A 23,037-nucleotide genomic window follows, 5' to 3' on the forward strand; every position below is an offset into this window, starting at 1 on the left:
CTGCATTGACTGTTGGTTAGGGGCTTGTAAGTCAGCATTTCACTGTAAGATACAATTTGATTTGATTTGATAGACTCATAGTACAGAATGAATGACTGACTGCCCAGTTCAACGTCAGTTCACCGTCACACCTCATACTGTATTGGAGCAGCAGCAGCTGACTGCCCAGTTCATCGTCAGTTCACCGTCTCACCTCATACTGTATTGGAGCAGCAGCAGCTAACTGCCCGGTTCAACGTCAGTTCACCGTCTCACCTCATACTGTATTGGAGCAGCAGCAGCTGATTGCCCAGTTCACCGTCAGTTCACCGTCTCACCTCATACTGTATTGGAGCAGCAGCAGCTGACTTGATCCTTGATGCTAATCATCATGTTTTGAATCTGAGAGTAAATAGAGCCGACTACAACTCTAAAAATGAAGGGTTCAACTGGAGTTGTTCTCAGATCCCCTAAGAACCGCAGGGTTCTTGGTCAATGAAAAACAGCCCCAAAAGGTTCTTCAAAGAACTTGTTAGAAGGTGGGTTCATCGAGGAACCTCAGTTGTTGCTGGACTTCTTCCGGGAACTTCGCAATTACAACTGAAAACGATTTTGACCAGTTTGGATGCAACAACGGTTAAAAAGGTTAAGTTGGGTTGATGTTTGGCTCTGAATATGTCTCGAAATGATGTATTATAATAATATAACATACTAATGAATAACGAAGACAATTATGGTTTTCTGTGAATAGCTTCCATAACGTTACTTTAGTTAATTACCGTAAATATTAGAAAGCCGGGTTTGACCGTCGGCGTTGTATGAGCTACAGTACAGTACCGTTATCTAGCTAGATAACGTTATGTCCTAACTAGACACAACTAGGTTTGGATTATTTCCTGAACTATATTCTTTACCATATATTGTATATCGTTTCCATAAAGCCAACATGGCTTTACACTCATTAACGTAAGTTTCCAATCTAGAGCAGTTCTCACTTTTGTGATAATGAACTAGCTAACGTTACCTAAATAACTAAGGACGGTGACCTGTCCAGACGAGATGTTACAACGAGGGTGGACAGGGAGTTAAAAAATGAACCCCAAAAGGTTCTTTGATGAACCAGGATAAGGGGTTCTTCAAATAACTTTTAGGGGTTCCCCCAGTTTCAATTTGAAAAACCCCTAAAGGATTCTCCAGGAACCTTTAGTTTTTAGAGTGTATATGGTTAAAAGTCACCTTGTTCGAGAGACATTTACATAGTTATACACAGCCCAATTTGGGATGACTATTGTGGGGCGAAATAGCGACCACAACAGACAGACCTGATATCACCCATAATTCAACGTCCTTGGACGTCACGTGCTGACTGGGTATTACCAAAGTTATTTTATTTAGCTACACTTTGTAGTACATTTTTACACTGTAATAATTGTTTCTGATGCCACATAGCCCGTTTTCAAAGGGAGTCGTTGGTTTTTAGAGGCAGTCGCTTTTTGTCTGAAAGTATTTTCTCAACTGCGATACCAACTCCAGTCAGCAGATGGCGATCTGCGTCTTTCAGGTGATTCTGCCACTGTGACGTATAATCTAGTGGACGGGACGCTTCTTCAACATCAACAGTTAGTCAGACACCTTGTTTCACTCAAACTTTATGGAAAAAGGTTTACTCAATAAATCTAGAAGAAAAAAGAAACGCACACCTATGTAGGCGAGGTGCTGGCTAGCGGAGTAGAAAACTAGAAAATAAAGGAGAGCCGCACACTCTAGGAGCTCAGATGCAAAAATATTTAATTACCAACGTTTCGACAGGCAAGCTGTCTTCATCAGGGTACAATCCCATTACTCAATAAATCTAGCAACTCCTCTCATACTGGGAAGACCCCCCCCCTTCCCAGGCCTTAAGGGCAGTTTATTTCAAATGTAGTACCCGGACAGAGAAAATCCAATAAGTGTTTTATAGTTTCATCCTTAGGGTAACTTAACCTGAAGTGGTCATACTGGGAAAATACAGGAATACACACTCAGAACCTCCTGACTGGGCCCTGTTTACACCTCTAAGGTGCCCCCCTCACACAGGAATACACACTACGAGGCTTTTCTAAAAACTACACTTTGGGTGTTTTGCTCACCTCTTTTTTTTTTAAACTACGTTTGAGATGTGGTATCCACTCGGCTCGCTGCCTCTCAGATCAAAGGTGAGTCCATCTGCTCCATTCCCAGTATGTGGTATCCCTAGTGCAAGATTTACCCAGGTCATCAGGAGCATCACCAAGTGAAGATTAACATCCCCAAATATTGTTAATTTCTTTCATATCAAATGAGACGAACTTATCATACAAGTCACAGATATTCTTAAACTAAATCTTTATTCACTTATTAATAAGGGCGCAGGTCAATACAACGCACACATATAAAGTGAATCAATTGAGTGTTCTACGATAATGATGGCTGGTCGACAGATCAGCCCCAGATGATTCGTTGAGAGCCACAGGACAAAAGTACAAAGGTCTTTTATAGCCAAGATACACCCCTTTCAACCTAAATGACGAACAGATGTATAGAACGGGTCACAAGGTTAAGATCTGTATGAAAGATACTTATAACTCTCAGCAGACAGCATCTGCTGTAATAACAGTACTCTTTGTGTTAAGACCAGGGTCTGGCCCTGAGGTCATCTCTCCCTGATACCATATAGAACAGAAACATTAACTCATGCTCTGGAATGCAGTCTCTTTAGGTTTTATCACCCGAAAGACATTGTAAATCTCCTGTCAGTGTTTTCTCCCAGAGGCCCATCCTCAGTAGAACACACAGACACAATAGTTCTAAGAACCCTCTATTCTGTTGCAAAAAACAACCATTTGATGCAATAAAAGTAGTATAACATAATGTTGCAGTTTTGCTCTGTGTCCACAGAAAGTTGACTAGTAACAACAACTTGGACCTAAAAGACACCCACCATGAGACCCACTAAATTTGCCCAAGAAGAGGCAAACAAAAGACAAACCCACACCAAACTTAAAGACAGGAAGCAAACCAAAAAGGTGGCGCACCTAAAGGTGTTGACTCTCCACATCTATCAAGACAACTGGAGGACTGGGCCAGACACTCTTAAATAGAACCTGGACCAGCTCAGGTGAAACACCTTCCCACTAACGAGATGGACAAGCCAGCACAGGTGTAACACATACTGACTAACGAGGTGACACCAATCAGTGCGTCCTACGTGCTAACGAGCTATACGTGCTAACGAGCTATACGTGCTAACGAGCTATACGTGCTAACGAGCTATACGTGCTAACGAGCTATACGTGCTAACGAGCTATACGTGCTAACGAGCTATACGTGCTAACGAGCTATACGTGCTAACGAGCTATACGTGCTAACGAGCTATACGTGCTAACGAGCTATACGTGCTAACGAGCTATACGTGCTAACGAGCTATACGTGCTAACGAGCTATACGTGCTAACGAGCTATACGTGCTAACGAGCTATACGTGCTAACGAGCTATACGTGCTAACGAGCTATACGTGCTAACGAGCTATACGTGCTAACGAGCTATACGCGCTAAAGTCCAACCTCAAAACATAAATGGAAAAACCAAAGCCAGTAACACCTTCCCCCTTTAGACAACACATATATCCTATATTTTTGTTGGACAAGTATGCTCACCCCCAACAGAAAACAACTTCCATTTCACATAATCAACTACAATGCTTCTACAATATAAACATAGTGTCTACTGGCTGTCAACAATTAAAAACAAGAATAAATGCGTATTTCTAAATAATAATATACAATCGTATTATTTTTTGAATCCTTTTTCTTTCAATAGGATCCTAAAACTCATCCGCTTCTAGAACTCTCGTCCCCTTGGAACGAGCCCCAAAAAAACTCATCTCCAATACGGAAAAACGTGCAGTCAAAATAAATTGTGATCCATGGCAACGCACTGGCTAAACGCAAAACTTGTTGACTGCCCACCCTTGAGACAATCAGCAACCAACTCCTGCAATATCCGTAGTAACGTTCCACCTTACTTCTCTCTCTCTTTTCAGGGTTCACTCGATAGGCATGTTGTTTGAATCGGGCCCAGTCCCCTATGTCATGCATTTGGGTTAGCACATCTGAGAATGAATCCTGATATTCTAAAAGCAGGGCAACATTGTCAATATAATTGTACACAAAAATGGTCAGCTGGTTGCATAAATAATTATGATTACTAAATGTTACATGAATTGTAAATATGAAAACCAAATGTAAACCCCTTTGTTAATATGTATTGGCAATACTTCACTTAAAGATGAGGCATGGAACAATAAAACATGTATCTTTTGTCAGGCTGAATGTTTGAAATATGAGGTGATTTGAGTCATGCTTCTTCAGTAGTGGAATAAAGACAAATAGCACTTGAATGTTGTCAATAAATACTGGAGTGATGTCAGATTGTTAATAAAATTGATTATAGACCAATTTATTATACTGCTTTCATGTGTTCATATACACAAACATCTGCAACAATTATCATATTACATGTATTTTTTTAAACAAGCAGCTTTTTCAACTTGTAGAAAACAGCTAGCTACATTTTGAAGAGCTGCATTTTGATTAAAGTGGGTCACCAACGCAGTAAGTGTAACACAGCTCTTTTTTTGTTAGTCACTTTTTGTTAAATAATACTCTTTCAATTCAGAGCCTGGATTTTCCCCTGAGGCTAATATCCATTTCATCCTGCAATCAATTGAACAGGGCAAATGATAAGGTAGAACATCACTAAAATACTCCTACTACAATGTTAAAACATTCTACAAGGTGACATTAATTCATTGAAATCATGAAACAACTCCTTCATGTATGTATTTTCTGATGTTTGATCAGAGATCTTTTACCAGAGTATCTCTTGTCACATTGAGCACAGCTATGAGATTTCTCTCCTGTGTGTGTTCTCTGGTGTGAAGTCAGATGGCTTGATGTAGTAAAACTGTTCCCACATTGAGCACAGCTATAAGGTTTCTCACCTGTGTGTGTTCTCTGGTGTGAAGTCAGCTGGCTAGATGTAGGAAAGATCTTACCACATTGATCACAGCTATAAGGCTTCTCTCCTGTGTGTGTTCTCTGGTGTCTTATCAGATTGCTTGATGTAGTAAAACTCATCTCACATTGATCACAGCTATAAGGTTTCTCTCCTGTGTGTGTTCTCTGGTGTAATTTAAGTTCTGATGGAGATGTGCAACCTTTCCCACAGTCAGAGCAGCAATGAGATGTCCTCCCTGTGGGTCGTTGCTGGTGTTTTGACGTGGAGAGACTCTTCTCTGCCTCGTCAGCATCATGAGGTTGTTGAGGCCCTCCAGAGGATCCACGAGTCAGGTCTCTCTCCTGTGTGAACAACAAGTCCGACTGGTGGTTTAATTAAGGCCCACAACAGCAAAAATCCACTGTAAAAAGGTGATGCCAACAGCGTAGCCATGATGTTGTACAAAAAATGACATCTGTAATGAATGTTCATTATTTGACATTTGTCTTAAGACAGTCAAGTGAACAACAATAGTCATATTTTTTCTTGTTTTTCCTTTAGTAGTAACATTTTTTTTTTTTTTTTTTTTTTTTTTTTTTACCTTTATTTAACTAGGCAAGTCAGTTAAGAACAAATTCTTATTTTCAATGACGGCCTAGGAACAGTGGGTTAACTGCCTGTTCAGGGACAGAACGACAGATTTGTACCTTGTCAGCTCGGGGATTTGAACTTGCAACCTTCCGGTTACTAGTCCAACGCTCTAACCACTAGGCTACGCTGCCGCCCGATTGTTTGCAAGAAAAACGTTTTTAATGTTGTTAAAATCCTAAGCAGTGTGCCAGACAACTTTTGGTCTCCATTATAGGCACCTTTCTGTAGGTCTATGTTGTTGTTAGGTGAAGTTATGGGTCCTACAGTAGGTCTATGTTGTTGTTAGGTGAAGTTATGGGTCCTACAGTAGGTCTATGGTATTGGTATAACTAGGGATTTCTGCATTAGCATGGAGGAGTTGCTGCAACCAAATTGCATTTTAGCAAACAGAGGGCAGAGAGCGATGCAGAGAGCGATGCACCTATTTGGGGATGTCTGATAGTATTTACGCACCACCACTAATGATTTGTGGAGCTTCTCAAAGTAATTTTTTCTTCATCTCGAACAGCATGTAAACAAAGTCTTACTAAAATCAATTGGCGAATGACAATAGTTCCTCAAAGTATTTGTAAAATATTTCCAGCGCTCACTCTTGATAACCACTCGACATGAAAGGGAAAAATGTCATGCAGTGGAAATGTCATAAAATACCTGATTACTTCTTATCCCTTACACAATTAGCCTACAACCATGTGTATGTGACAAATACATTTGATTTGATTTGATTTACAGCTGTGTCTGTCCCAAACTCACTGGCGGGGGAAACTCTGAGGGCCCAGAATATTTTATATCAAGTTTCAGACCGACCTAGGTGATAGAACTTGAAACATTGTTTCAACTATGTAGACAGGCCATGAGCAGCCAATGTGATTACCTTAAGTATAGCTGACCAAATTTTGAAAGACAAGCAACAGGGCCCTTAACCTGTATCACTAGACACTTCATAGTGAGCTACAGGTAAGATTCAGCAATGAATCCCAATAATGAGCCACCTATGGGAGGGGTAACCCTTTGTGGACAAATCTCTGAATGTATTACTGCTACCCTGGGGAGATTGATATACCCCTTGAACATCGGCTCCAACCCTCGTCGGATGTGGCAGGGCTTGCAAACTATTACAGACTACAAAGCGAAGCACAGCCGATAGCTGCCTAGTGACACGAGCCTACCAAACGAGCTAAATTACTTCTACGCTCGTGTCGAGGAAAGTAACACTGAAACATGCATGACAGTATCAGCTGTTCCGGACGACTTTGTGATCACGCTCTCCGCAGCCGATGTGAGTAAGACCTTTAAACAGGTTAACATTCACAAGGACACAGGGCCCAACGGATTACCAGGACGTGTACTCCAAACATGCGCTGACCAACTGGCAAGGGTCTTCACTGACATTTTCATCCCCTGTCTGAGTCTGTAATACCAAGATGTTGTTTCAAGCAGACCACCATAGTCCCTGTGCCCAAGAACACTAAGGTAATCTGCCTAAATACACCGACCAGTAGCACTCACGTCTGTAGCCATGAAGTGCTTTGAAAGGCTGGTCGTGGCTCACATCAACACCATTATCCCAGAAACCCTAGACCCACTCCAATTTGCATACCACCCCATCAGATGATGCAATCTCTATTGCACTCCACACTGCACTTTCCCACCTAGACAAAAGGAACACCCATGTGAGAATGCTATTCATCGACTACAGCTCAGTGTTCAACACCATAGTGCCCTCAAAGCTCATCACTAAGCTAAGGACCCTGGGACTAAACACTGAGCACGCCCCCATTCTCATCGAAGGGGTTGTAGTGGAGCAGTTGAAAGCTTCAAGTTCCTTGGTATCCACATCCTTGGTGTCCACATTATAGGCTTAGTTAACTGGTGAACTGTTGAAATCATGGAAACATAATGACGATTCTAATTCTAGATTTGGAATAGAATGTGCAGCACCTTGAATATATTGTTGTTTCACTACCAATTAATAAACCAGGGAGGAATTACTGACAGAGTAGGAGCGTGGTGGAGACATCCAAGAGAGGGAAATCAGGAAGGGAAATGACAGCAAGTAGTGCAGACGAAAGGGATAACAAGTTGGTGAAGCAACAGATGTGCTGGAATGAGAACAATATAGATGGAATGAGAACAATATAGATGGAATGACAACAATATAGATGGAATGACAACAATATAGATGGAATGACAACAATATAGATGCTACTTTGAGAACACAAACTCTCACATCTTTCACAGCACAGAGCGAGGGAGTCCAGGGATGACTGGAGGAGCAATGGAGGAAGCATTGTGGGATTCTCTTGGCGTGAGTACAGTTGGTGAGAATGCATGGATGGTGAAGAACAGTCACTTTAACTCTACCTACGTGTACATATTACCTCAACTAACCGGTGCCCCCGTACATTCACTCGGTACAGTTGTTAAGACTGAGTGGACGATGGTGAAGAACAGTGGAGTGAAAAGGGCTAAAGTTGGTAATGAACAGCAGTTTAGGGTCGGAGTGGGAATCATCAGCAAGGATGTTTTTGTGGGTGACCTGTTAACGGTCTCAAAGATGGTGATGGATGAATTGGGTGAAGTGGAATCGGTTCGAGTGACCAGGAGCGGTATTATACTGATTGTGTGTCAACAGCGCAAAAGGAGAAAGCTTTGTGTGGTTTAGGCTAAACATTTCAGGTAGACGCACGTTGATTAAAATGAATGATAGACGGAAGGTTTTACTGTGGTTTGGTGAAGTGGTTCTCCCATCGTATGTAAAAACCTGGGTAAGTGAGATATACAGAAGCCGCTGCAGTTTGGACATGTGGCAGGTGTTTGTCAAAGGTATAAATATGTCGTAGTCAGATGAAGCATGTTGTAATTGTGATGGGAATCACGTTCCCGAGTTCCCGGAGTGCCCTGTATGAATGAAGGATGTCACAGTAGCTAGGATGATCAGGCCCATCCAGCAGGTGTCCTATGTGGAGGCAGTGAAAATAGCTGAAGGAGTAGAGAGGAGAAGGTAGCTCATTTCCCACAGTCTGCAGTGAAGCCATGCAGGAGAAGGATCCCAACACACTAATAGTGAACAAGGTGGACTTTGTTGTGTTTATAGAGCAAGTGATAAATTACATTAATAAATTATTAGTAACCTTCGTCCAAAACTAGCAGTTTCCGCATTAGCATGGACGAGTTTCTACAACAAAATTGCGTTTGCATTGCCTTCACTGCCGCAGTGATAAATTGCATTAATAATAAACTAATAAAACATCAAAGAAGCTAGACATCATTGTGAAGGCGGCAAATAGATTAGCGATTAGCAGCTAACATTATTTAAGCAACACCTTGCTAAGACAAGACAATCGTTCGCCTTTAATGTAATGGCATGACCACTATTGCCAGAATATTGTACAATGACTTATCAACAGCTGTAACAATTTGACCCCAACAGGAAATCTACACTGGCAGTTATAGAAAGACCCATGTACAATATAACCATTGATTCTTGAAGAATATAACTTATAAATGCCTCAAATGTTTTAACCGTATTACCCCTACAGAAACCAAAACATAAGCTCGTATAACGCCACTGTTTGTAAACAAATACTATATGGCTGAGGAGTAGGGTCAATCCAAGCGTTCTGACCTCACAACGACAGTAAAGCACCCAAGCTAACTGGCTAATGTTGGATAACTTGCTAGACACAAATGAGAGAAAACCTCACTCTTACCATTTTACTTGCCCTAGCAGAGCTGGTTAGGCTGTTTTCATGTTATCCAGAGCGTTGGTGACTAACTGTGCTGCTGGCAACAATTTAATTTGAGCTTTTTTGCAGATGTTTACTGCCACCGGCCATATTCAACGGGTGTTGAGCGTTATTAAATACATCAGTTATTCTGCGCTCTAATCAAGTCAATAAACATTGGGTAGTTAGTTAGAATATAGTTACTATACTGGCAAGTTGGATGAATAAGTAGCCAACTAACGTTAGTTAGCTAGCTCACATACTGGTACATCCTGCTGTAAAGATTTGCTATGCGTTTTGTAAGGATAGTGTAGCTAACCTAACGTGTAACTTATTTGAAAAGTAATTAGTTTATTACATCGCAAAACATTTGTCATAGTTATTTATAGCAGTTCATTTGTATCCACTCTCTCGTTGGACTTCGGCTGCATATTTATCCTCCATTTTATTATAATCTGCCACGCCCATTTCCTGAAGAATTGCAGTATGGGCCCAAATGTACTGCGTGTATATGTCATATTTTGGCGAATTTAGTACGACATCCGGGAACTTTTGGCATACTAACTATATCATACTATTACCAATAAGCAGACTATATACTCAATTTACTTCACAAATAGTGCAGTTAGTATGAGTATTCTAACACAGCTCAGGACTCTGGGCAGCCATTTTGTTTGTTTAAAAACTAGGTTGCCCCTTTAAAAAATCGACACAACAATCAATCAACCAACCTGTTCATCCAGGATGGCACATCAATGCGAGCTGTGGCAAGAAGGTTTGCTGTGTCTGTCAGCGTAGTGTCCAGAGCATGGAGGGCTCTTTTGCAGGGCTCTGGCAGTGCACCTCCTTGCACAAAGGCGGAGGTAGCGGTCCTGCTGCTGGGTTGTTGCCCTCCTACGGCCTCCTCCACGTCTCCTGATGTACTGGCCTGTCTCCTGGTAGCGCCTCCATGCTCTGGACACTACGCTGACAGACACAGCAAACCTTCTTGCCACAGCTCGCATTGATGTGCCATCCTGGATGAGCTGCACTACCTGAGACACTTGTGTGGGTTGTAGACTCCGTCTCATGCTACCACTAGAGTAAGAGCACCGCCAGCATTCAAAAGTGACCAAAACATCAGCCAGGAAGCACCACCTGCAGAATCACTCCTTTATTGGGGGTGTCTTGCTAATTGCCTATAATTTCCACCTTTTGTCTATTCCATTTGCACAACAGCATGTGAAGTTTATTGTCAATCGGTGTTGCTTCCTGAGTGGACAGTTTGATTTCACAGAAGTGTGATTGACTTGGAGTTACATTGTGGTGTTTAAGTGTTCCCTTTATTTTTTTGAGCAGTGTACATATTTTCAACTACAACCGAACAAATATTGGACGTCGGGCATAGTCTTCTTTTCATTGACATTTTGCTCGGTGGAATAGCCCCAATGTCAAAACACAGTTTTAATGTGTCTAAATCAATAACCAATATGCAGAAACAGTTAGTGATATATTGAAAACCTAAACAAAAAATGTGCTATGTACACAAACTGCCACAATAATCACATTACTTGTATTTTTTAAACAAGCTCCACAAGCATCAGAAACGCTGTTCTTTTGACAAGTAGCAATAAATCACTGATATCGATTAGGGGGGAAATCAGGTTGTACGTGCTGTTGAAACTAACACAACTAAAAAAAACATGGAAATGGGAGATACATTTTACCTCACTGGTTAGAGGACAACCTGCAGAAGACAGTCAGCTACATTTTGGAGTGATGCATTTAAATTTAGGGGTTGCAAAACGAAGGAACGCAAGACTTATTTGTCATCACTCAACGATATCATGTTGAAATCAATTGTGTGACAGAAGGGAGATGAGGTTGCACGTCCTGTTAAAACTAACAGCTCAAAAACCACACAGAATCTGGGAGTAACGTGTACATCCCTGGTTAGAGGACAACTTGTAGAAAACAGATCATTACATTTTGAAGTGTTGCATTTTGATTCAAGTGTGTCACCAACGTGGGAAGTCTAACAGGGACAAATGTTTAGGCTTCTACATTGTGACATCAATAAAATACTCCTACTACAATGTTAAAACATTCTACATTGTGACATCATTTAAATAGTCCTACTACAATGTTAAAACATTCTACATTGTGACATTATTTCATTGATATCATGAAACAACTCCTTCATGTATTTTATGTTTAATCAGAGATATTTTATCAGAGTATCTCTTCCCCTGTGTGTGTCCGCTTGTGTATATTCAGGCTTTTTGGCCAAGTAAAACTCTTCCCACATTGATCACAGCTATATGGTTTCTCTCCTGTGTGTGTTCTATGGTGTATAGTTAGATAGCTAGAAGAAGAAAAACTCTTCCCACATTGATCACAGCTATATGGTTTCTCTCCTGTGTGTGTTCTCTGGTGTATAGTTAGATAGCTAGGAGTAGAAAAACTCTTCCCACATTGATCACAGCACGGATTATCTCCTGTGTGTGTTCTATGGTGGTTAGTTAGATAGCCAGATGTAGAAAAACTCTTCCTACATTGATTACAGCTATATGGTTTCTCTCCTGTGTGTGTTCTCCTGTGTTTTGTTAGAGAGCCATATGTAGAAAAACTCTTCCCACATTGATTACAGCTATATGGTTTCTCTCCTGTGTGTGTTCTCTGGTGTGCAGTCAGATGGTTAGATTTAGCAAAACTCTTCCCACATTGATCACAGCTATATGGTTTCTCTCCTGTGTGTGTTCTCTGGTGTGCAGTCAGATGGCTAGATTTGGCAAAACTCTTTCCACATTGATCACAGTGATATGGTCTCTCTCCTGTGTGTGTTCTGTGGTGTACAGTCAGATGGCTAGATGTAGAAAAACTCTTCCCACATTGAGCACAGCCATATGGTTTCTCTCCTGTGTGTGTTCTCTGGTGTGCAGTCAGATTGCTAGATATAGTAAAACTCATCCCACATTGATCACAGCTATAAGGTTTCTCTCCTGTGTGTGTTCTCTGGTGTATTTTAAGTTCTGATGAAGATTTGCAACATTTCCCACAGTCAGAGCAGCAGTGAGATTTCTTCCCTGTGGGTCTCTGCTGGTGTTTCTTGAGGAGTTCTGATCTGGAGAGACTCTTCTCTGCCCTGTCAGCATCATGAGGCTGTTGAGGCTCCCCAGAGATTCCACGATAGTCACATCTCTCTCCTGTGTGAACAACAAAGTCAGACGGTTAAAGGCCCACAACACCACAACTCCACTGTTTATTTGAGGTAAAAGGTGATGCCCAGAGGTCTGTTAAATTATTTTTATCAAATCCTAAGCAGCGTGCCAGACGACCTTTGATCTCCAAAAAAGGTCCCTTTATGTGTTTGCTAAAATTGCGGCACGAGGGCGATGCACACACAATTTGATTGCAGAAACACCTCCCTGCTAATGAGGAAACCACTAGTTATGGATGTAGTATATCTGCTAATGAGGAAACCACTAGTTATGGATGTAGTATATCTGCCTGGAACAAAAATGGTGAGCAAAGATTTTAGTTTTCTACAATGTATTCTGAATATTACAGCGCAAGATCAGGAGTACTACTCAAGGAAACTCATATTAAGCTCTGTGTCTATTCACCACCGTGGGGGAAAACACAGGGGAGTTCTCATAGGCTGACAGCAAAAATAGCATCTATTTACAGGTTGCTTATGAGTGCATTTCACACTACTTTTGGATCATAACTGTAAGGCTCGTTTGAATCTCCTGCTTAATATGTTTGTGTTATTGTCGCAAATCAACTGCCTTATACTTATAAAACACTTCAACCAGTAAAATGCTCTTTACCTAGCTTTGCCATCAGCCTGAAACTGAGGGTTTGTACATTAAGTGTTTAACAAATTAGCCCATAACTTCACCTAACAACAACATAGACCTACTGTAGGACCCATAACTTCACCTAACAACATAGACCTAGGACTATAATACACTAGGCTCTCTGTAATGTGTTGTCATTCTAAATGTCCTGAATAAAGGAAAATAGCTCTGTGTGTTGTACAATAGCCTATCCATCAAGGAACAGTTCTCTACACATTATGAGCTAAGTATCCCCGTGTCCAAACAGACTAATGAGACCCTCCTGTAAATCAAGCCGACAATAACACATTATAAACATCAATTTGTTAGGGATGTTGGATCCAACGTGGAGCACGGCATAACTGTCTTTACCAGAGTAATGAATGAAGAAGCACTTTGGTTGTTGTTGCATGTCGTGATGTTTGTCTTTTTTTTCTTTAACCTTTATTTAACTAGGCAAGTCAGTTAAGAACAATTTCTTATAGACAATGACGGCCTAGGAACGGTGGGTTGACTGCCCTGTTCAGGGGCAGAACAACATATTTTTACCTTGTCAGCCCAGGGATTCGACAGATTTTTACAATCTTGCAACCTTTCAGTTACTCTAACCACTAGGCTACCTGCTGCCCCGATTTGACTGTCATTCAGAAAATGATTTCCTGGATCAGCTGATGATAGTTGAACATATAACCGTAACCAAACAGCTACAGTATTAAGAATTATGTGTAATTATTGAAGAACCGCGTTAATGACAGTATCGATTTGGGTGTTGTAAATAAAGTTAAGGTGACTCAGTTAGAACCATTGGATTTAGCAAACTCTGAAATTATTGAGGATTTCTGTGCCCATGAAAACTGTTTTCCCAGCGTAATATAAGGAAACTAAATGTTACGTAGGTAGAGTGCATTTCAGAGATCTGAATACAAAAAACTGTCCTAACAGGACAATAACCTAAACCACAAGGCCAAATCTACACTGGAGGAGCTTACCAAGATGACATATTGAATGTTCCTGAGTGGCCAAGTTACAGTTTGGACGTAAATCGTCTTGAAAATGTCTTTCTAGCAATGATCAACAACCAACTTGACAGAACAGGAATGATTTTAAAAATAATAATGAATATTCACATGAAGATCAGTCGCCTATTGGATGACATCACGACTTCCCATCAAGCCAACTCCTTGAAGGCCTTACTATGACATCACTCACTCCTTCTAGTTTGCAGTTGTCTAAAAAAAAACACTATTTTGCTCAAAACATTTAGTTTCCCTTTAGTGTGTTTATACTTTACTGTATTTATATATCACTTTTCAACAGGAAAAGTTAAAATCACTGGAGGAAGTTATGAACAATTCATACAGTACAAAAACATATTCAAGTGTAGAATGCCCTTTTGAAAATCACACATTAGTTCAACAACTGCAGCGTTTGTGTCCTTGTTTTATAAGATAGTACGCACTGTATTTACTGGTGTTAATCAGATCAATGTCCCTGTTTTATAAGATAGTACTCACTGTATTTACTGGTGTTAATCAGATCTCCAGTCCTCTCTTCTTCGTCCTCCTCTAATGTGACGGTAATCTCCCCCTCTTCATCCTTCATTCCAAAAACGTCTTCATCTTCTTTCACTTCATCCTCCACTCCAAAAACCGCATCTTCCTCTTTCACTCTGAATGCGTCTTCCTCTTCTTTCTCTGTAACGTCTTTTTCTTCTTTCACGGTAACAGCCTCACCCTCTACTTGTTTTTGTATTGTGACATCTTTCTCTTCCTCCTCTTCTTTCACGAAAGCTTCTTTCTCCGTCCAGCAGATCTCTTCTTTATCAGGAGAGTAGCTTAGTGAACTCATGGTCGGGGATGTTAGCTAGCTAGCATTAGCGACTAGACTAGTGCTAACTTAACCAGCAAGCTAGTTGACTTACAACGTAAATATTAAATGGGGTAGCTGGTTGTTTCCACATAAGTATGTTTAAATCATAGTGACAAATAAACCACAAAATTGTCTAAAGAACTTGAATGTTCCGACTTTGTTGGCTAGCGAGCTACGGAGGTGGCTGCAGTTGTTGAAGAAGCGTTCCGTCCACTAGATTATACGTCACACTAGAAACATCGCCTGAAAGACACATATCGCCATCTGCTGTCTGGAGGGAGAAAACACAGTTGAGGAGGGAACACGTTTTGTCTTCTTCATTGAAATATAATATTATGAAGAAGTTTAGGGAAACGTTTTTTTCCTCTCCATTAAATAAGAATATTATATCAACAAGTACAAAGAGCAACAAGTGTTGTTTGATTAGTTCAGATTTTTTAATGAGAATTTAAAACAAACTCTACATCTACTCCACATCTGTATTTCTGATTCAGTTAAATAACTAGATATAAAAATAAGCACCTAGTTATTGATACCCTTGATAAAGATTAGCAAAAATGACTGTATAAAATAAATAAATAAACTTTACCCACTAACAGGATATTTTAGCCCAAAACCTGGTTACCTCTCTGCTAGGAGGCTGACACTTGGCCATAAGTGGATCTACCAGCAAGACACATCAACATCCACAAAGAAATGGTTAAGTGGGCACAAAATCAACATTTTCAATGGCCATCTCAGTCTTCGGACTTGAACTCCATTGAAAACCTGTGGTTTGAATTGAACAGGGCAGTCCATAAGCGCAGACTAAATAAATCAAGGACCTGGAGAGATTTGGTATGGAGGAATGGTCTAAGATCCCACCCAATGTGTTCTCTAATCTCATAAAACATTTCAGTGTCGTTATCCTCTCAATGGGAAGGTGCTGGAGTATTGAAAACATGGGTAGCAATAATTCAGACACCTACATTTTGAGAATTACATGTTAAACTATATCTCTTTCTCTGAGCAATTGCATTAGTATCAAATACAATAATTTCCCTTTATTTTTTACATACAATATAGCTCAGTATTTGAATTCTTTATTTTATAGAGTTGTTTATCTCATCTTTTTCAAGGGTGTCAACAATTTTTTTCTCCCCATTATACCTCCATCCTGCTGCTACATGGCGTAACAATACATCATGTAGATGTATATAATGAACAGACTAGGTCTATACTGCTCCTACATGGTGTAACAATACATCAGGTAGATGTATATATTGAACAGACTAGGTCTATACTGCTCCTACATGGTGTAACAATACATCATGTAGATGTATATAATGAACAGACTAGGTCTATACTGCTCCTACATTTTGTAACAATGCATCATGTAGATGTATATAATGAACAGAATAGGTCTATACTGCTCCTACATGGTGTAACAATACATCATGTAGATGTATAAAATGAACAGTCTAGGTCTATACTGCTCCTACATGGTGTAACAATACATCATGTAGATGTATATAATGAACAGACTAGATCTATACTGCTCCTACATGGTGTAACAATACATCATGTAGATGTACACTACCATTCAAAATTTTGGGATCACTTGTTTTTGAAAGAAAATCAATTTTCTTCATTAATTTACCTGTTTTTGCTATTTCATTATGGTGTATTGTGATGTCATTATGGGGTATTGTGATGTCATTATTGGGTGTTGTGTGTAGATTGATGAGGGGGGGAAATGATTTAATCCATTTTAGGATAAGGCTGTAACGTAACAAAAGGTGAAGGGGTCTGAATAATTTCCAAATGCATTGTATATATAGGGGCAGTACTTAGTGACATCACTTCATGAAACAGGAGGTACAAATATATAACATAGGTTCACAATATCAACATTCAATGTATCAAAATATATGACCCAGCTGGAAGTGGAAACGCCAGCCCAGTCACAATCCAAGAGGTTCACTGATGATCAACCTCCTCCTTCACATCTGACTCCTGATGATCAACCTCCTCCTTCACATCTGACTCCAGTGATCAATCCAGAGAGTCTTCTTTTTTGGGTAATCCCGATAGAGACGTTATCGAATAGGACATCATCACGACCACCGCCCACAAGTTAATTGTCATTCAGGTTATCAATGGGAAGAGCATTAGCAATTTGTCCTGTCTGGTAACTTGTCTCGTTCAAAAGACTCAGTGGCCTGTGATGTTGGGACAAATGTAGTCCCTTATTATACAAGAGACAAAATCCACAAATTCTACAGCACAACGACAGAGTCATGTCATAAGTGTAAAATTTACAAATATTCAATAATCCTTCTGGGAATGTTATGACGTCATAAAGTTATGGGAAGAGTTAGAAAGTTGGCTGTCAGAAGTACAATTATACAATGTAAAATTACTTTTAATCTGTCTGTCTGTATTTTTCAAGACATGGCATTTGAGGGTGCAGTGAGATACCCCAATGGTTGGATGATACTTTTCTCATCCATCCTCTTAAACATTATACTTAATTCAAACCTGGAAATCAACCAATCCTCTGTTGTTAACTCAATTGAATGGTGAAATGCTTAATTATCTAAATGTTATCTTAGCCAGCCAGCTAACGTTAGCTATATGCAGTTATCTTAGCCAGCCAGCTAACATTAGCTATATGCAGTTATCTTAGCCGGGCCAGCTAACGTTAGCTATATGCAGTTATCTTAGCCAGCCAGCTAACGTTAGCTATATGCATTTATCTTAGCCAGCCAGCTAACATTAGCTATATGCAGTTATCTTAGCCAGCCAGCTAACATTAGCCAAACAAGCGTAGCCAACCAGCTAACGTTAGTTATTTCGCCAACTAGCTATTAGCCTAACCACTGTAGCCAGCCAGCTAACGTTAGCTATTTAGCCAACTAGCTATTAGCCTAACCAGCGTAGCCAACCAGCTAACGTTAGCTATTTAGCCAACTAGCTATTAGCCTAACAAGCGTAGCCAACCATTGTGGGTTACGAAATATGTAATAAAGCAAAAAGCATAACTGTTTAAATGTATCTTAGCCGGCCAGCTAACATTAGCTATTTAGCCTACTACCTATTAGCCTAACCACTGTAGTCAACCAGCTAACGTTAGCTATTTAGCGAACTGGCTTTTAACCTAACCAGCGTAGCAAACCAGCTAAAATTAGCTATTTCACCAACTACCTATTAGCCTAACCACTGTAGTCAACCAGCTAACGTTAGCTATTTAGCGAACTAGCTATTAACCTAACCAGCGTAAATGACCAGCTAACGTTAACTATTTAGCCAACTAGCTATTAGCCTAACCAGCGTAAACGACCAGCTAACGTTAACTATTTAGCCAAATAGCTATTAGCCTAACAAGCGTAGCCAACCAGCTAACGTTAGCTGTCGCAATCCTGGAGGTTCACTGATGATCAACCTCCTCCTTCACATCGTAAATATTATACTTAATTAAAACCTGGAAATCAACCAATCCTCTGTTGTTAATTCAATTGAATGGTGAAATGCTTTATTATCTAAATGTTATCTTAGCCAGCCAGCTAACATTAGCTATATGCAGTTATCTTAGCCAGCCAGCTAACATTAGCTATATGCTGTTATCTTAGCCAGCAGTTAAAATTAGCTATATGCAGTTATCTTAGCCAGCCAGCTAACATTAGCTATATGCAGTTATCTTAGCCGGGCCAGCTAACGTTAGCTATATGCAGTTATCTTAGCCAGCCAGCTAACGTTAGCTGTATGCATTTATCTTAGCCGGCCAGCTAACATTAGCTATATGCAGTTATCTTAGCCAGCCAGCTAACATTAGCCTAACAAGCGTAGCCAACCAGCTAACGTTAGCTATTTAGCCAACTAGCTATTAGCCTAACCACTGTAGCCAGCCAGCTAACGTTAGCTATTTAGCCACCTAGCTATTAGCCTAACAAGCGTAGCCAACCATTGTGGGTTAAGAAATATGTAAAAACCAAAGCATAAATGTTTAACTGTATCTTAGCCGGCCAGCTAACATTAGCTATTTAGCCAACTACCTATTAGCCTAACAAGCGTAGCCAACCAGCTAACGTTAGCTATTTAGCCAACTAGCTATTAGCTTAACCAGCGTAAACCACCAGCTAACGTTAGATATTTAGCCAACTAGCTATTAGCCTAACCACTGTAGCCAACCAGCTAACATTAGTTTGTAGTCAACTACCTATTAGCCTAACCGTTAGCCTAAACGTTAGCTATTTAGCCAACTAGGCCATTTTTGAAAACAAAACCAGGAAGCTACTTCATCGTTAGAAAGGATTTGATGTTGAGATTAAAAACGGCTGCATTAGCCCTTTAAGATACATACGGCTTCTTATGTGTTTTAATTTATCCAACATAACTACCTTACCGTGAATGATTTCAATTAAAATAGTCAACAAGAAACAATAATAATATTAACTACGACTACATACACCCTTCTACACCCTGCTAGCTGACCACCGATGTTTATTGCAATTCATGTAAGTTAAGTTAGGTTATGAGCATGATTTGGAGTGAAGATGGAGATGACTGTCACATTGGAAGAAGAGAAGGAAGAAGAGGAGAAAACTGAATATCTGGGCTCGGTTTCCCAAAGGCATGTTAAGGCATCCAATGATTCTAACGATGAACGGGCCCTGATTAACACTAGTAAGTACTGTCTTAAAAACAGACACAAACTCTGCAGTTGTTGAACTGATGTGTGGTGTTAAAGGGGAAATATGCAGTTGCTACATTCCATATTTGGACTTTTAAATTATTTATTTATAGCCATTGATTCTTGAAGAATATAACACATGGCTCATGAGCTTAGTTCAACTGTTGTACCCCATCAGAACCCCAAATAAGCTTTTTTACTCCAATGTTTAGAAACAATGTAAATCAACACTGTATAGCCTCAACATGGTTGAAACATGGTTAAAACTATAATGTTGATATCATGGAAGGTCAGTCCTTGCATCCATAGGTCTGTCTATGCATTTGAAAGTAGTTACATTTCTCCAGCCCCATCCATCATCTTATTACCTAAACAGTGGTGTAATGACAGCCTTGTTATTGTTTGAACTGCAGATTGGTTAATTTGATTGTGTGGCTTTTTTAAAAGGGGCAACCTAGGATTTAAACAGCAACAAAATGGCTGACCAAAGACTTGGTTTGGTAAACAGCTGAGGGATGGGGGCTGGAGAAATGTAACCACTCTCAAATTCATAGAGAAAGCTATTGTAGCAACCGTAACCCAAAACCTAGCGACCTCGTCTAGAAGTTCAGACATCTTGGCATAACAGTTATATGGTGTTGGCTTGACAGTTGCTGGACCCAGGTTTGAGTTCAGCTCAGGGCCTCCCCCTGAATTCACTACACTATGAATACAGGGACTGGCCATCCATGAGGTCAAAATTATCGTTTTAAACAGATTTTGAGGCTATATAGTATATTCTATCATTTCCAGTGAAGATTTCCTGTGGGGGCAAATTATTAGAGCTGTTGATAAGTCATTGTATAATATTCAGCCAATTTTTTTTCATGCCCTTACATTAAATGCAAGACATACTTAGATTCAAAAAAATTCATGAATTGGTTTGAAACCTTTGTTTTAAACCCTTCTCAAAGTTGGTGCCTTGACGGATTTGTAAAAAATGGTTTGTCATGAAACACAATTTTTTACATTTATTTAAATGTAACCTTTATTTAACTAGGCAAGTCAGTTCAGAATAAATTCTTATTTACAATGACTGCCTACCCCGGACGACGCTGGGCCAATTGTGCGCCGCCCTATGGGACGCCCAATCATGGCCGGTTGTGATACAGCCTGGATTTGATCCAGGGTGTCTGTAGTGGCGCCTCAAGCACTGAGATGCTTGAAAAAAAATTTTTTTTTTAAAAATCATAACTTTATTGACAACACCCAAATGGATACTGTCATTAACGCGGTTCTTAATACAGTAGCAAACATTATACTAAGCAGGACATTCAAGCGAGCCTTACAATTATAATCCAAAGTAGTGTGAAATGCAGTCATGAGCAACCTGGAAATGGAGGTTACTCCCCTGAGTGTTCCCCAATTCACATTCAGAATAGTTTGTGAAAAACTAATATCTTTGCTCACCATTTTTGCTCTAATCAGATACAGTACATCCATAAATAGTTGTTTCCTCATTACCAGATTTACTACATCCTTAACTAGTGGTTTCCTCATTACCAGATATACTACATCCATAACGAGTGGTTTCCTCATTAGCAGATATACTACATCCATAACTAGTGGTTTCCTCATTACCAGATATACTACATCCATAACTAGTGGTTTCCTCATTAGCAGGGAGGAGTCTCTACAACCAGATACACTACATCCATAACTAGTGGTTTCCTCATTAGCAGGGAGGAGTTACTACAACCAGATACACCACATACATAACTAGTGGTTTCTTCATTACCAGATATACTACATCCAAAACTAGTGGTTTCCTCATTAGCAGGGAGGAGTTTCTATAACCAAATTGCATGTGCCTCGCCCTCGTGCCACAATTTTAGGAAACACAGAAAGGGGCCTATATTGGAGACCAAAAGTCGTCTGGCACAGTGCTTAGAGTTTCAACAACATGAATAACTTATTTCTAGCCTACAATCATCAATGTTACTACTAAAATATGACTATTCTTGCTCCTTTTAAGACAATTGTAACATTCATTACAGACTTCAATTGTTGTACAACATCATGGCTACGCTGTTGGCATCACCTTTTACAGTGGATTTCCACTGTTGTGGGCCTTGAACCATTTGTCTGACTTTGTTGTTCACACAGGAGAGAGACGGGACTATCGTGGATCCTCTGGGGAGCCTCAACAACCTCATGATGCGGAAGAGGCAGAGAAGAGTCCCTCCAGACCAGAACACCTCGGGAAACACCTGCAGAGATCCACATTGAAGAGAACTCACTTCTGCTCTGACTGTGGGAAGAGATTAACCTCATCAGGCATTAAAATTCATCAGAGAATACACACAGGAGAGAAATCTTATAGCTGTGATCAATGTGGGAAGAGTTTTACTACATCTGGCTCTCTGACTTTACACCAGAGAATACACACAGGGGAGAAATCGTATAGCTGTGATCAATGTGGGAAAAGTTTTATTCAATCTAGTTATCTGACAATGCACCAGAGAATAGACACAGGAGAGAGACCTTACAGCTGTGGTCAATGTGGGGAGAGTTTTTGTCAATCTAGAGATCTGACAGTGCACCAGAGAGCACACACAGGAGATAAATCTTATAGCTGTGGTCAATGTGGGAAGAGTTTTATTACATCTAGCATTCTGACTCAACACCAGAGAACACACACAGGAGAGAAATCTTATAGCTGTGGTCAATGTGGGAAGAGTTTTGTTCGATCTGGCCATCTGACAACACACCAGAGAACACACACATGAGAAAAACCTAATAGCTGTGGTCAATGTGGGAAGAGTTTTGTTCGATCTGACTATCTGACATTACACCAGAGAACACACACAGGAGAGAAATCTTATAGCTGTGACCAATGTGGGGAGAGTTTTACTACATCTGGCTCTCTGACTTTACACCAGAGAATACACACAGGAGAGAAACCTCATAGCTGTGATCAGAGATAACCTGATAAACGATCTCTGATCAAATATCAGAAAATGTATTCATGAAGGAGTTGTTTTATGATATCAATGAATTAATGTCACAATGTAGAAGCCTAAACATCCCCTGTTCTATGGATTTCAGCATGATATATATATATTAGCCTTCCCTGGGGGGAAATCCAGGCTCTGAAATGGAAGAGTACTATTTATGTGAATCAACAAAAAGTGACTAACAAAAAAAGAGTTGTCCTCTAACCAGGGATGTACACATTGTTCCCAGATTCCGTGTGGTTTTTGAGCTGTTAGTTTTAACAGGACGTGCAACCTCATCTCCCTCCTCGGCACAATTGATTTCA

General features: G+C 40.1%; 1 protein-coding gene and 1 pseudogene across 1 annotated transcript; one reads left to right on the forward strand and one right to left on the reverse strand.

Annotated features, from left to right (window-relative positions):
* Positions 1 to 10,683: 10,683 nt before the first annotated feature.
* LOC129839070 (zinc finger protein 180-like) lies at positions 10,684 to 15,272 on the reverse strand. The gene is made up of 2 exons (XM_055906340.1): positions 14,710 to 15,272; positions 10,684 to 12,559 (listed from the first exon to the last, which is right to left on the reverse strand). The coding sequence occupies exons 1-2, from the start codon at positions 15,041 to 15,043 to the stop codon at positions 11,586 to 11,588; spliced, it is 1,308 nt and encodes a 435-aa protein (XP_055762315.1). The 5' UTR covers positions 15,044 to 15,272; the 3' UTR covers positions 10,684 to 11,585.
* Positions 15,273 to 19,599: 4,327 nt separating this feature from the next.
* On the forward strand, positions 19,600 to 22,702 carry LOC129839277 (zinc finger protein ZFP2-like; annotated as a pseudogene).
* Positions 22,703 to 23,037: the final 335 nt, after the last annotated feature.

The sequence above is a fragment of the Salvelinus fontinalis genome, chromosome 40 (genome assembly GCF_029448725.1).
Source record: "Salvelinus fontinalis isolate EN_2023a chromosome 40, ASM2944872v1, whole genome shotgun sequence".
In the NCBI taxonomy this organism is placed as follows: domain Eukaryota; kingdom Metazoa; phylum Chordata; class Actinopteri; order Salmoniformes; family Salmonidae; genus Salvelinus; species Salvelinus fontinalis.